This window comes from Trichomonas vaginalis, chromosome I (genome assembly GCF_026262505.1).
Source record: "Trichomonas vaginalis G3 chromosome I, whole genome shotgun sequence".
In the NCBI taxonomy this organism is placed as follows: Eukaryota; Parabasalia; order Trichomonadida; family Trichomonadidae; genus Trichomonas; species Trichomonas vaginalis.
In genome coordinates, this window is record NC_067203.1 from 4,333,584 (window position 1) to 4,349,255 (window position 15,672).

Consider the following 15,672-nt stretch of genomic DNA (forward strand, 5'->3'; position numbering starts at 1 on the left):
CTGCATGTCTCCCAGAATGAGACAATCTTCCGCATTCATAACTTGAATGCGGAAGTTTGACCGACAAGAGTGCACAATACACTCTTGTCGATCTAAATGTATCTTACAATCAAAGACACTTTCATACAATCTTTTCGAAGTTAAAAAAAAATTTAATTATTTCTTTCTTTTGTTTATTAAATCGCCTTACTCACGTACTAATCTCTTTTAGAGACTCTATCGAGCTATCCCCACATATAAACCTGTGACAATAATACATATTTACTCTCTTCATATTCTGATCTCATGACACATTATCGCAAAAACTATAATTATACAACACATCTCATAAAGTCTCATTTTAGCCCTATCTAAGCGTTCAAAACCTATTTTCCACACGTAATCTGATTCTTCTGGCTCCGCTGATTCGATTTCTGCTGTCAGATCGTGAAAATATGCATCACATAACAAGATAAACACAACTCAAAATTATTGCTTTTTTTTTCAAATTGTCTATTCATCCATCTTTACATATTTATTATATCCTCCGTTTCCCCTCACAAATTCTTTTAATTTTCTGAATAATAAGTATAATAAAATGAATATCTCAAAAACTAAAACACAAAATTAATGTTGGAAAATGACTAGATATAATCTGAACTTTTGAATTCATACATTTTTGGAAAAAATTGAATTTTCAAAAAAAGAGCTTATTAAGTTGTGCAATTTGCATTTATCTCTTTATGTGATGCATATTTTCACGATCTGACAGCAGAAATCGAATCAGCGGAGCCAGAAGAATCAGATTACGTGTGGAAAATAGGTTTTGAACGCTTAGATAGGGCTAAAATGAGACTTTATGAGATGTGTTGTATAATTATAGTTTTTGCGATAATGTGTCATGAGATCAGAATATGAAGAGAGTAAATATGTATTATTGTCACAGGTTTATATGTGGGGATAGCTCGATAGAGTCTCTAAAAGAGATTAGTACGTGAGTAAGGCGATTTAATAAACAAAAGAAAGAAATAATTAAATTTTTTTTAACTTCGAAAAGATTGTATGAAAGTGTCTTTGATTGTAAGATACATTTAGATCGACAAGAGTGTATTGTGCACTCTTGTCGGTCAAACTTCCGCATTCAAGTTATGAATGCGGAAGATTGTCTCATTCTGGGAGACATGCAGTGACAATGTCTCCCGGAATGAGACATGCAGACCGACAAGAGTGCACAATACACTCTTGTCGGTCGAAGTTTTGCAATCGCGTTGTGATTGCAGAAGATTGTCTCATTCTGGGAGACATTGTCACTGCATGTCTCCCAGAATGAGACATGCAGACCGACAAGAGTGCACAATACACTCTTGTCGGTCAAAGTTTTGCAACCACATTCTGATTGCAGAAGATTGTCTCATTCTGGGAGACATGCAGTGACAATGTCTCCCGGAATGAGACATGCAGACCGACAAGAGTGCACAATACACTCTTGTCGGTCGAAGTTTTGCAATCGCGTTGTGATTGCAAAAGATTGTGCTATTCCTGCATATTTCCTACGAGCCTGCTTCATAAAATTGAATCCTTCTATCCAAATTAAATGCGATTTCGCTAATCTTTCATCTAAAATCACTAATCAGAAGCATATTGCAAGTTAACTTGAACCGGCATGTTCCTCCTATCCTGTCTTTCAGTTCTTTCTATCAGCCATGGTTCACAAGGAGGAGAGCTTTGCGCACAATCAGACATAAGATTGCGGCAGAGGAACCGGGAAGAGAGCAGCTTGAAGCGGTAAGATGTCCGAATGCTGTCTCCCAGGTGTATCTGTCAGGCAAAGTTCACAAGGAGGAGAGCTTTGCGCACAATCAAACAGAAGATTGCGGCAGAGGAACCGGGAAGAGAGCAGCTTGAAGCGGTAAGCTGTTTTCAAGTCTTTAGTTAACAAACTTTAGCAAAAGACATCTAAAAAATTTGAAATAATTGCAAAATAATGCCGTCAGGTAATGCGCACCTAAGGGAGGTGTTTTGCGGGAGCTGGGGGTATCTTGGTGAGTACTCAGGAGGCCAAGAAGGGCACCCCAACCGACATTTTGCTGACGCATTGTGTAAGCAACCATTCTGATAACCGCTCAAACCGTCGGGACAAAATAATTTATGAAATTATAAGTCATCTTTCTAATACATATTTTTGGAAGGGCGTAAGATACGCCAACTTAAATATATTATTAAATATGAGAAAATCGCTCAACAAAAAAACAATTCTTTCAAAAAGTTTAAAATTTATCTTTCTAATACATATTTTTGGAAGGCGTAAGATACGCCAACTTAAATATATTATTAAATATGAGAAAATCGCTCAACAAAAAAACAATTCTTTCAAAAAGTTTGACATTGATCTTTCTAATACATATCCTATGGAAGGAGTTTACATTCACAAAATAAAAACCAGTTCAAAATCTTATTACTCCTTGAATTAAAATCATTTAATTTCAAATCCATTCCAAATCCTTAAATCTGTATTAAAATCATTTTGCCAACAACCAACACAATACAAATTACATTTCCATATATCTTCTTGTCCATTTTAATTTTTTATCTCATTTTATTTAATTTTATTTAAAGCATATAGACATCGAGATCCTTTATACATAGTTATATAAAAGTCAAATACATAATAAATTCTTAATTCTAGAGATATCTCAAAATCTCAATTTTTTAATTTAAAATACCTTTCATTTTTCACAGTACTATCACAACAAACAAGCCATTTACTAATTAACACATATAAGAAAAATATCAAATTACAAAACAACTTTCAATATCATTCGCATCGAATTCTATTTTTTCATAATTATGAACTACATGTTATTATATAATATATGTCGGTGCATATTCCACTCTATACAAGTGTCAGACACACTCACACAAAGCTGTGAGATTCATACCTCTATCAGTAGGACTTCTCAAATCAAGAACACATATGTTTCACTATCGCACATCTGTGTAGGATCTAATTAACCCTTTGGACTGGTACTTCAAAATTTGATAATTTGATAATTTCATGTGATATCATCATTTGCCTTTAAAACAACTGTGCGTTAAACTAGACACGTTTCTCTATCATAATGCAAAATATCAAAGTTTGGGAGACTCCCAAAGTGTCTGAAACTGATCATAAGGGTGAAAAACCGTTTTCCAGAAGTTGGGAACGTAGGGTATTTTTGATTCTCTGATATTGACTCTCATATGATACATTATCCAATGTATATGACTTTCTGCTGTTATTAGTTATATTACAATGAATACTAAATCATCCGCCAAGATTCGGGATAAAATTTCGATGATTGCTATAAAATCAAATCATAATCGAAAGAATAAAACTAAGTGCATAGTATAATGGTTAGAATAGTTATAATTATGAACGATATGTATACTCTTAAATTCTAAAAACATATTTAGATTATTGAATTATCAAAATGAATCTATAAGTTAAGTATTCAAAATCAATGCTTTTAAGGGTTCACTTACGCCCCTATGACATGGTTTTCAATTCAGATGATTAATGTTGATTTTAAATGATGCTTCACGCCAGTTGTCAAAAATTTGAGAAGGATTATTATTTTCGTCTGGAAAAGTGACAAAATTATCATTTTCGTCTGACGAAAATGATAATTTTTTATTTTCAGGGTCATGCTAAAAAGATAAATTTATGAGATTGCAATGCAATGATACCTACTTGAATTGCAATGCATCTATTAGGAAATTTTGGTGAAAATAAATTGAATAGTTTGAGTATATGATTTTGACTTCGCTGAAAAAATTGACTGGAAAATCACAAAAATTGAAACAATTTGAAGTTGGGACTAGAATGATAACATGCACAAGGAGCTATTAAATAAAGTTGTGTATGGGTAGATTGCGCTTAAATTATTAGAAATAGAGTTATAGTTCAATAATTCAGAAGCAAGACGAAAATGATAATTTTGTCACTTTTTCCAGACGAAAATGATAATGCCCCAAAATTTGAAATAAAGTCAGATCGGCTTATATTTTATTTTTTTATAACAAACTCTATAATGAAAATTTCTTTATTAATAAAAAAATTATAAATACTTATAAAAATAATATATAAAGACTTATTTTCTATTCATCTTTGGATGCTTCTTGAAGTATTCCTGTTTGTTCTTCGTCATCTTATGTTTCCTCTCCATTTCTGCCTTTCTCTCTGCCTTTTCTTTCTCTTCCTGTAATTTCTGGTTGATCTTTTCTTTCTCCATTGTTTTCTGCATGAACAAAGCTTTCGTCATTTCGAATGCCTTATTCATCTTCGCGCTTTGTTCATCTAAGATGACAGCTCTTGCCTTTGGCTGGTCGTCCTTCTTCTTGCGGAGCTCGTAAGGCAAGTTCTGCTTGATGCTCTTCGGGATCTTTGGAGCGTGTTCTTCTTTCTCTTCACGAACAACATCCTTGTAAACAGAGTCTTCTTTGTACTGTGGTCTGAGATTGTTTTCTGACCTGATCTCAGCGTATGTCTTGATCAGAGGGATGTTCTCGGTGACAAAGTTCTTGATCTCGGAATAGAACTCTGTTGGTTTGACTTCTACCCAGCCGTTGATAAAAACGATGTCACTTTTTCTTATTTGGTCTTCAAAAGAACATCTAACATTTCCATTCTTATCAGAAGCCTTGACGACGCCTCTGATACCAGAAACTGTTCTGATCTGAGCGTTGAGGAACTGATTTGCTTCGACTTCACTTGTGAATAAGTCTTGAATAATGGCAGTTCTCGTGTGTATCTCTTTCGGAGTACCTTTGACTCTTAGCTTCTTCACGACCTTGCCGTCACCCATTTCCTTGATTGTAACGCCGGTTCCGCTGACTCTGAATGCGACCAAATCCTCTTTTATGTGTTGGAAAGCGGTTACACCGACATTTATTGCAGATGATGGGCCATAGTAGGTAGCGTAGTTAGTAGCGAGGTCCTTGAGGTACTTTAAGTACATGAGACGGCCGCCTCTGTCTTCGTTGAAGAAAATTGGAATTGTTTGGAATCTTCTCCAGCCAACAGAGATGATAAATGGATCTGTTGACTTGAGGATTCTGTCGTAGAACCTATGTTTCTTGATTTTGATCCATTGTCTGGAGACACTTTGCTCTTCTTCGAATAATGTGCCAAGAACTATGGGTTTTGTAGGGTCAAGACGGGTAATAAATTGCGGTGAAATGTCGGAGAACTCGAGCTTGACGTATTTTCCTGGTGCAATGCGTCCTTCTTCTAATTCCATTTCTGGCTCATCAAATCCGTCGGAGCTTTCACCGGCAAACTCATCCTGCTGAGGTGGCTCCATCTCTTCTTCCTCTTCCTCGGCCTGTTCTTCCTCTTCTTCGGCTACTTTTTCTGATTTCGGTTGAACAATTTTTTCTTCTTTGGCTTCTTCAACTTTTTGTGTCTCCAACTTTACACCTGGCATGATTTCCATGGCCTCTTCTTCTTCGTTTTCGTCTTCTTTCTTTGCTGGAGCTTGTTGCATCTCTCTGACCTTCCTGACACCTTCTGTGACCTCGATTCCCTCATCGAGCTCTTCCATCTGCTCTTTGGTGATCTCCAAACCTGGTTTGTGGATGTCGGTGAAGTTAATTTGGTTGATTGGGATGTCTACTGTGCCGCCGCCTTCATCATCAAGGACAACACCACCCAAAGTGGACATTGGAGCATGGATAGTGCGTTGCGCTTTAAGCAATGTACGTGTAGAGGCTTCTTTTGTAACAATTGGGCATGGATCTTCGAGTTCTGTAGCTTTTTCAATAACGCAATCGCCAACCCCAGCTAAGTGGCAGTGATCTCCATCTTTGAAGCCGGTGCCACGACTGTATCCGTATAAGATTGTTCGATTTGGATTTTCTGGTGACTTTTCTGCACGATCTACTAGGCAGAATGCTCTGTTTTTACGAAAACTAAGGGCATTGATCTTAGTAATGTTAAGTTTACGTGCTAAATCCTGAATAGATTTCTTTTCATATTTTCCATTGACGATTTTCTCGAGTTTGTAGACTTTAATGCCTGTATTGAGTTCTTTTCTGAATCTGTCTTTGATATCTTTGCCAACAGACCTATCAACTAAGTCTAAATGTGTGATAATTCCCATAACTCTTGGAAAACCATGGCTTAAAAGCAAATTGAGGAATTCGAATGTTTCCATTTCGAATCCATGTTCGGCGTTAACCATGAGAAGTACATAATCTGCAATTTTAGAAGCGTCCATCATTGAATTGATATCTGGGGCGACTTCAATGAAAGTAATTCTCGAAACTTTGTTAATAGCAACAGTTATTGGTCCTTTCAAGTCTACAATTCTCTGTTGTGAATAGTGTTTGATTAAACTGCGAATTAACATTGATTTGCCACATCCTGGCGGTCCTTGGACAGCAACGACAATAGGTGGATCTTCTGGTTGTAATTTGTGTGTAGGCGCTTGGAATAATCTGATTTGCTCAATGTTTAATTGGTGAGCAATCGCATTTCGTGTTCTTTGGCCACTCTGATAGCCAAAAGCCTTGATATTATGAAGATCAACGCTCTTTACTTTCTCTTTTGTCTGATGGTGCGCCTTATTTTCTTGAGGTGCGTCCATTCTGAGAAAATTATTTTTTGCATACTTTACAAATCAAAAGGACAAAATCTTTCTTCATTGAAATCAATAAAATACTTATTTTATTTGGTATTTAGAATATACACAGGCTTTAATTCAAAGACATAACATGAAATAATATGTTAAAACAATTTTGTAAATCTCAATTCTTATTGTATCAATATTCAGGTTAACCATTTGTGTAACATGCTTTATCATATCAATATTTAGAAAAATTAGAAGTACTGACTTTAGTATTTTGTTTTGAAACATGAAATTATTCATATTAATATGATTATATTGAACATTCAGATACCATGATATAGAATTAGCTATATTATGGGATAGTAGCTTCATTGATGAAACATTACGATAATATATGCCAAATTAATACGTATATCTATTATCCATATAATTTTATTTATAAACAGAGCATAATAATTGAAATTTACTAGTAAAAATATGTTTTTATATTGATGCGCATATTTTGAATCACGAAATTTCATTTTACTACATTCATCTCAAAATATATTAATTTCATTCTTATTTTCAAGGCACTGTATGAAAATATTGACATATCCATGCCTTAGACAAAGAAATAACTACAAATATCAAAATTATGATAAAATCATTCATTCTGATTAATATTGTATTGATTCAGTAGTTTTTCGATTTAAAAGAGTGAAATACGGATTGTAATAAAAGAAAGAAATATTCTAGTTTATATTATTTTAAAAATTTTTTTATTGTTGAACATACATTTCGAGGGCTAACTTGATATTTCCGTCGGCCTTCTGAATAAGATCGATGGATTCTTGTCTTGAGAGTTTTGTAGAATTGATAACTAAATCTAAGTCAGAACTCTTAATTTCGACAACTTTCTTCTTTTGTTCTTTTGTTTGGATATCTCTGATGCCTTCTGTTGAACCGCCTTGATTTTGTAAGTGCTCAGATAAGTCTGGTTGGCTCTTCATTATTGTCACTTTTCTTTTCAAAATAAAATAGAAATATTTCCTCTTATTATTCAGTAAATAGTAAAATTAATAAATTGAATATGCGTAACGTACAAAAATTTTTGACAGAAATAAAAGAAATGAACGTAAAAAGGTTCCTCTCTGATTCCTTCAGGAGGAACATTGATAACAAGATCAACACAATCATCATTAATCATAATATTGTTAAAAAACAGAGCTTAACAGACACAAAAACTTCAGCAAGAGAAGCAACTTTTGAAATTGACAGCTCAGCAGAACTTACAGAGGATGATGCATGTGCAATTTATAAACGTAAATGTTCAGACTTAGAATTAATACCTAATGACTCATCACAATTAAGGTTTGTTGAACAATTTTTGAATTCAATCCGTAAGAAGACATTAAACTTCACTGGACTTGGTCTTGGACCTCTTTCATCCCAATACCTTATGGCTCTTCTTCCATTTAAGCGCCCATTTTATTTTATGGATTTATCTTTGAACCGCCTTTCAGATCAAGGTGCAAGTTATCTTGCTGAATATCTATCATATGATCCACTCTTAATACAATTAGATCTTAAGTCAAATAACATTGGCATCGATGGCTGCGTCCAAATCTTCGAAGGATTAATGCACAATCAGCATCTTACTACACTTGACTTAAGTGCAATTGATGGTATAGATAGAAATAGAATTGGCACTCCTGGTTGCGAAGCACTTGCAAATCTTCTTCTTTCAAATGGCGTTCTTTGTAATCTGAATATAGCGATGTGTGGAGTTACTGCTGAAGGATGTCATCACATAGGTCAGGCTCTTCCAAACAATACTTCTCTCACTCATTTGGATCTCTCATCAAATAGATTTGGCTCGGCAGGAGCAAATTCTATGTTTTCTCAGCCAGGAGCACTTGGAGCTCTAGAAAGTCTTGTCCTTTCTCGTAATCTCATTGGAGATGATGCTGGTCCAGCACTTGTCACTCAACTTTCACGTGCAAAGTCACTGAGATACTTAGATTTATCAAGAAACAACTTCACGAAAGGCTTTTTAAAGTACATTCTACAAGCTTACGATAATGGCTGCCGAGTCAGCAATTTATCACTCGCTCATAACAAATTAAATGAAAGTTTAGAATATCTTTGTCATGTCCTTAAGACATATTCCAAGATAAGGATCTTAAATCTAAGTGGAAACAAAATCGGAGACAATGGAATTATTAAATTAATGGAAAGTCTTGAACAAAACACTTCTTTGTCAATTCTTGATCTTTCTCAAACAGAATGTACAAGTAAAGGCGCCGCTGCAATCTCAGTTGTCCTTGCAAATGGTGTAACTCCAATTCAAAAACTTTATTTGAACAACAACAAAATTTCTGATGACGGTGGCGTCAGGTTATTTGAAGCCATTGAGAACAACACAACATTAGTTTCTATCTCATTAAAGAACAATGAAATGAAAGATAAAACTGCTGCTACACTCATCAAAATCCTGAAAACAAATACAACAATTGGAGATATCGATGTAACAATGAATGATTTCTCATATAGATCATATGTAAAAGTTGCATCTTTAATCGAAGAACACAAGAAGACATTGAACTCTAACATAGCAGGTGTTGCAGAGCGTCATGTCGATTTCCTTAAAGGAGAAGAAAAGAGATTGATGAAGTTTAGAGAAGACATAAAAGAACAAGAATCAATTGTCGAACAAACATCGGTACAAAAATCACTTCATCTTGAGGAATTGAGTAACTTAAAGAACTCGTGTGAAGAACAATTGAAGAAGATGGAAGGTGAATATGAAGCAGCAAGAGAAGCACATACAAAAGCCACTGATTTTAGATTAGAAACTTACAATGAAACAAATAAACTCAAAATGGATTTGGAAAGAGTACAAAGTGAGTTAAGAAGAGACTTCGAGAACAAAGCAAGTAACAGACAAAGAGCTGAGATGAAACTCAAGCAAGCACAAGATCAGAGAAAAGAACAAGAAGAAGCTCATAAAGCAAAAATGGATGAATTAAATGAAATGCTTAACAATAACTTGAAAGCTTTGAATGATTTCATTAAAGGAACTATGGCTCAAAAGGAGAGTATATTGCAAGCTGAAAGAGATGCCGAAGAAGCGAAGAAACGTGAAGAAGAAGAGAAACTCCAAGAAGAAAAGAAAGCTGCAAAAGGAAAGAAATCGACAAAGAAGAAAAAGACAAAAACTGAAAAGACAGGTACTGATGACAAAGAAAAGAAGCCGAAGAAGGACAGGGCTTCTAGTCTCAGACCACAATCTGCAACAAAAACGCCAAGAAGGGCTATGTTACAATAATTATATTTTTTATATGTAATAAATATGTTTGTTTATATTAACTTATAGATTTCTCGTCCTTGTGAATCTGTTCATCATTGATTTACTTACTCAATTGTTTAAAATCTTTAAAAATATTTAAAAATATTCGAATAAATAATTAATTGTATCATTCTAATGCTTAGTTATTTATTATTTTAGTCACAGTATACGATTAGACTTAGATTATTTAGAGATATTAAAAGTATTATAAAAAATGCTTCAATTGAATTTGTAATTAGTGCTATATTGAGGGTATATGCGAATCATTATATGGGTTTATGTATTTTTACAAAGATATCTATTGGTCAATATATAAAGAAATTAAGATGGCCAAAATTGGAATGAATGGTATGCAATTAGACAACAAATAACAAATAATTTATTCTAAAAGTAATTAAAGGTCATAAATCTAATAAAGGCAACTTGGTTAGATTCGTTAGCTTCTACGTATAGACTACAATGAAAATCATTCGCTACAGATCCTCCTAATAAAACAATTCCTGTAATAACAACCATTGTCCATGATCTAGCCGATTGAATTGTCTGAACATCATAAGAAGAAACAGATAACTGAATTTCTCCTAAATCTGCAAGAAAGTCGTGAATTTCTTGAACTCCTTCTATTTTCCTTCCTTGAAATACTAAAGTTGCATTTTCTCCGAAGTAATTAGTCATTGCTTCTTTGTCTGTATTCATAAGAGGAAGAAATTTTTCGGCTAATTCCTTTGCAATGCCAAGTGAATGCTCTGTTTGTGCTGCTGGAATACTCATTTCTTTTAAAATTTGTCACGTTTTGATTCAAAGTAAAAAAAAACTATTCCTCCCTTTCAATGTTATTGAAAGAATTTTAAAGGATATATATATTCATTTTTTGTCCCCCATCGCCCCCACTTGGGGTATACAATAAATCTCCGAATGTTTAAAAGCATACCAATTAAAAGGTACAGTCACTTCCTTCCAACCAAAATTATGGCCTGAGACTCTGGCTAGAGACTATACATAGCGTATATATGTAGATGTTTGAGCTTGGAGAAAATCGGCTAATACAATCTTGAGTTATATTATCCCCACGAATTATCTACAAAATTTACTTATATATCGACACGAGACGATTCAGTACAAGAAGTAGATCAGTTTTCTATCATAAAATGAATCATATATCAAAATAATGCAGTAGAATTGATACAATTTACAATTCTTGTATAAAATTGAAGCTTACGATATTATGAACTTTATAACAATTAGAACAAGGATCGCAGATGTTAACTACAATCTTAGAATTACGTTTTTAATCTTCTAAATTGAAGATATATTCGACTAAAAACTTGATTTGTACTCTATTTATCAGAATGTTTTACTGATTTAGCTTACACTTATTCACAATCTAATACATTTGTTTCAAAATTACATATTATTTGGATTGATATTTGTGTATGAAATTATATTTTAAAATTGAAAGTCAAATTCATTATGTCATATGATAGGAAATAAAACTGTGGTAATCATCCCGTTCGATTTCACAGTTGAAAATTCCAAAAAAAAATCGAAAAAAGAAAAATAATTATCAAAGATTTAATTTTTCACTAGGAAAAATAGATTTTGAATATTTTTTGGAAAACTATGATGAAGTATTATTGTCCAAACTTTGAATTTGAATCATTTACAAGTGAGAAAAACCAATAATTTTTGATTTCCATAATAAATATTTTTTCTCTTCAATACAAAGCAAAACAGATCTCAGATGTTATGATAAAAATGAAATACGCATGATGAATTTCAATATTTTTCAAAGTAAATAAATAATGTCTTTATTTCATCAACAACAAGTAAATATAATAATCGTATCTAAGTGTATCCGTAAATATTTCGTAATTGTTATTGTTTGTGATATCAAATAATAGCATTATGATAAGATATCAAATTTCAATATTAAATAAATCTCATGAAATCAGAGTAATTGTTTGGTTAATGAATATTACTTAGTAAGAAAAAGAGAAATCACTTCTGAAAAACTTCATGAAAGCATTTAAATATCGCAATTTAATCCCTACAGAAAAATTGTATTAGCCGAATTACTGCATATTTCAACTGTGTATTTACCATTTGAATGCGATTTATATATCTGATTATCTAACAAAAATTTTGGCTGGATACCATGGAGTCGAAATTTCATTTTTTAATGTATGCTTCTGAAAACGTGATTCATTGTTTTAATAATCTTAGAAGCTATCTTATTACTGTGAATGGTTTTTAACGACATTTACTGAAATTGCAAAATATAATCAGCCCGAAGAGGGTTCATCCGAATCAATATGCATTGAGAAAGTATAGATGGCTATGTTATGTTGCAATGTCCCATTGAAGGCTTTTTTAATAAAATATATAGGGAGATTGGACGCATATAAATACCCTAGATATTTTTTAATTTTAAGGTTAATGAGTGACCGTACCAATTATTTTCCTTTTTTTTGTCACTTTTATTGCAAAAAACGGATAATGAGTACTGATGAAATCGATATAGTTGCCCAAAAATATCCTTTAGTTTACAAACATTCTCGCAATTATGCAGCAAAGATCATTCAAAAGGCATGGAATAAATATATGGCACGCATTACCTACAAATATTTGCTTCAATGCTGCCGTGACTTCGAGCAAACACTTAGCCCAAAGGAATTAAGTCGTATTTATCCAGAATTTTTGGAATCTTCAGATAGCAAAATTAAAACAAAATTACAAATCAAAATGCAGGGAGTTTCATTCCCTCCATGTTTAGTATGTCGAATCATTTCCGATCAAACACCTTCTGTTGACGGAAAAAAGCATAGTCCTAAATGGATTCCTTTATTTAACGCAGGAAATTCATCGAATGCAGTAGATCAAAAGTCTTTAGTTCGATTATACTTAGAGGCTCAACATCTTCATGACGAGGCTATTGGAACAAGACCTCCAAGATACCAATAATTTTACATTTTTCTTTAGTTGTTTGTAATACAATAAATATATAATCTATTAATTAAAAATAATCATATATTATCAAAAAATTTACAATTTACTTCTATATTTTATTCATAACGAGGAATAGTATTATTTGTCTCTATTAAATTAAACAATCTCATTGTTATAGCACTTTTAACATGAGAATTCTTTGCTGCAGCTAACATTGCTGGCAAAATTTTATTATCAATTTCCAAATTGGATAAAATCAAATCTTCGTTTTCTGCAACAATCCTTTCCTGATCAGAAACACTGCAGTTAAGGAATTCTTCGTTCAAAACCTTAATTACCGCTTCATTGCCTTCTTTTCTTGCGTTTTCGAGCAAATTAAAGATGTAATGCTGTTCTGTGAACTTACATGTGAACTCCTTTGTATTTCTAATGGAGCCAAGCGTTACAGGATTGAGATGCATTTTAATATATGGGAAAATCACTTCAATTATGGATTCTCCGTTCTGTATTGTTTTCAGGTACATCACAGCTTCATTCGCGAACTCAGTATTTTGCAATAATGACTCAACATATCTTCTTATTGCAAGATTTCTTGGTTGATCAACCGGATTGCTTCGATAATTCTTGCCATGCTCGTATACTGTATAAAGAATATCAATAAAGTGGGCTGCAACCATTTCATCGTTTGTCATCGCATAAATTGTTGTAATTAAAGTAGAAAAGTCGGTATCGAACATTACTTTGATGATAGAATCAATAGTATTTGGTTGGACATTAGAAAGATGTGGATAACAAAGATCTTTGAGCTCTGATTTCGTAATTGAGTTATATCTAAAACATAATTTTGCAGCAATGTTCAATTTCCAGTCTCCTAAGTTGTAGTTTTCGTCATTGATAAAGGCAATGACCTTTTTATCGAATTCTGTCGCATCAGGAATGTTACTTAAATAAATACGCCATGCTTCGATATTTGTAGCAGCGTAAACTGCTGATAACATATTTCCGACTTGAATAGAGCCTCCAATATTCTGATATTCTTCAATGAAATTTTGATTTTGTTTACAAACGAGCGTGTGAATGATTTGATGAACTGGATTTGGTGCAATGTTATCTGTATAGAACTTAAATGCTGAATTAAATGCTTGTTTAACATTTGTGGCCTTATAATTTAAGACACAAGATTCTAAAAGTTTAAATAGAGGATATCCAAATTTATTATCGCCAAGAGAGTCAGCATATCCTTGGCATGCTGCAAGGAAAATGGTTCCATCCGTTTGAGAAATGACAGATGAATGTAAATTTTTGAAAACTTTTGCAAAATTTTGGACAAGTTTTGTGTGGCTTTCAGTAGGATCTGGTAAACGTTGCATAACAAGCATTTTGTCTGTCGAATCCCACTTTAATATACAGCCATCATTTCCAAAAAACATTTTTGTCACTTTTTATCAAAAGATCTGTCACTTTTTATTTTTTTTTGGATTTGTCACGTTTATATAAAAATTGTCACTTTCAATCATTTTACATTGTCACTTTTTATGGAATCGAAAAGATTAAGTGTTGGTGATGTTGTGAGTGTTTATTGCGAACAATATATGCAAAAAATGGATGCAGTCATCCTAACATTTAATATACAAAAGCAGGTAGCTTACGTTCATTTTATAAAACAAGATAAAAGATTAGATAGATGGGTTCCTATTTCAGAGATATCTGACGATCCCAATGTAATATGCTTCATGACTGAAGATAAACTATCATCAAGAACAGTTAGAAAACTCCTTGACGAAGAAGATGTAGATAAACTTGAACCACAATATCAACAATTCGAAGAAGCACACCAAGAGACGACAAGAATCAGAAATATTGATCGAATTACTATCGGTCCTTATACAGTTAAAGCTTGGTATTATTCTCCGTATCCAAATCCATTTGGAAAGATGGAACACATATATATTTGTGATCATTGCTTTCAATACTTTGAATCTGCACAAAAATTAAAAGAACATCTTATGAAAACAGGCGAAAAATGCCCTCCAGGCCAAGAAATATACAGACATGACAATTTAAGCATCTTCGAGATGAAGGGATGGATAGATAAAGTGCCATGCCAATGTCTTTGTCTACTTTCGAAGCTTTTTTTAGATCACAAAACTTTATTTTACGATGTTGAAGGATTTCTATTCTATGTTATATGCGAATGCGACAACAATGGTGCTCATATTGCAGCATACTTCTCAAAAGAAGTAAATTGCTTAGCAGGAAATGTATTATCCTGTATTACTACTTTACCACCTTATCAAAAGAAAGGATACGGTAACTTATGCATATCTCTCAGCTATGAACTTGCCAGACGCTCCAGAAGAGCCGGTGGCCCAGAAAAACCATTATCTGATTTAGGAAAATTGGCCTTCTCTTCATATTGGAAGGACACATTACTTGAATTATTTAATACAAGAGAATCAGAAATGACATCACTTGATAATATCGTAATTTTGACAAGTATACAAAAAGAAGATATAATTTATTCCCTTAAACAGTTCCATTGCTTTACAAAAGTCAAAGGAGAATATGAGATTGATGTATCTTCACCAAGCCTTCGACAAGCAATTGAAAAACATCGAAGTGCAACTCCAAAAAGAAAAATTGATCCACAATACCTTACATGGCTTCCAGAATCATGATTACTTCTCATTTTTATTTGTTTGTATTTGTAAATATTTATATTCATGTAGTTTATATAAAAATCAAAGTTCAGAACAATCATTAATACTTTGTCAATAGTGACATCAATATTTTGAATTTCTTATATCCAAC

The 15,672-nt window shown here is 33.0% G+C and overlaps 7 protein-coding genes across 7 annotated transcripts; 3 read left to right on the forward strand and 4 right to left on the reverse strand.

The window, feature by feature from the left end:
• Window positions 1-3,668: 3,668 nt before the first annotated feature.
• Window positions 3,669-6,610, reverse strand: TVAGG3_0927540 (ribosome biogenesis protein family; the record flags this gene model as incomplete). Its single annotated transcript, XM_001304266.1, has 1 exon — window positions 4,110-6,605. The coding sequence occupies one exon, from the start codon at window positions 6,603-6,605 to the stop codon at window positions 4,110-4,112; it is 2,496 nt and encodes an 831-aa protein (XP_001304267.1).
• A 476-nt stretch (window positions 6,611-7,086) lies between these two features.
• TVAGG3_0927550 (uncharacterized protein) lies at window positions 7,087-7,595 on the reverse strand (the record flags this gene model as incomplete). The annotated part of the gene is made up of 1 exon (XM_001304267.1): window positions 7,346-7,576. One exon carries the CDS (start codon window positions 7,574-7,576, stop codon window positions 7,346-7,348), a length of 231 nt encoding a protein of 76 aa, XP_001304268.1.
• A 100-nt stretch (window positions 7,596-7,695) lies between these two features.
• Window positions 7,696-9,935, forward strand: TVAGG3_0927560 (uncharacterized protein; the record flags this gene model as incomplete). Its single annotated transcript, XM_001304268.1, has 1 exon — window positions 7,696-9,894. One exon carries the CDS (start codon window positions 7,696-7,698, stop codon window positions 9,892-9,894), a length of 2,199 nt encoding a protein of 732 aa, XP_001304269.1.
• Window positions 9,936-10,188: 253 nt separating this feature from the next.
• On the reverse strand, window positions 10,189-11,213 carry TVAGG3_0927570 (NTF2-like family; the record flags this gene model as incomplete). Its single annotated transcript, XM_001304269.1, has 1 exon — window positions 10,300-10,686. One exon carries the CDS (start codon window positions 10,684-10,686, stop codon window positions 10,300-10,302), a length of 387 nt encoding a protein of 128 aa, XP_001304270.1.
• A 1,174-nt stretch (window positions 11,214-12,387) lies between these two features.
• TVAGG3_0927580 (uncharacterized protein) lies at window positions 12,388-12,907 on the forward strand (the record flags this gene model as incomplete). The annotated part of the gene is made up of 1 exon (XM_001304270.1): window positions 12,412-12,876. The coding sequence occupies one exon, from the start codon at window positions 12,412-12,414 to the stop codon at window positions 12,874-12,876; it is 465 nt and encodes a 154-aa protein (XP_001304271.1).
• A 70-nt stretch (window positions 12,908-12,977) lies between these two features.
• On the reverse strand, window positions 12,978-14,291 carry TVAGG3_0927590 (Nup85 Nucleoporin family; the record flags this gene model as incomplete). The annotated part of the gene is made up of 1 exon (XM_001304271.1): window positions 12,978-14,291. One exon carries the CDS (start codon window positions 14,289-14,291, stop codon window positions 12,978-12,980), a length of 1,314 nt encoding a protein of 437 aa, XP_001304272.1.
• A 105-nt stretch (window positions 14,292-14,396) lies between these two features.
• On the forward strand, window positions 14,397-15,539 carry TVAGG3_0927600 (histone acetyltransferase protein; the record flags this gene model as incomplete). The annotated part of the gene is made up of 1 exon (XM_001304272.1): window positions 14,397-15,539. One exon carries the CDS (start codon window positions 14,397-14,399, stop codon window positions 15,537-15,539), a length of 1,143 nt encoding a protein of 380 aa, XP_001304273.1.
• Window positions 15,540-15,672: the final 133 nt, after the last annotated feature.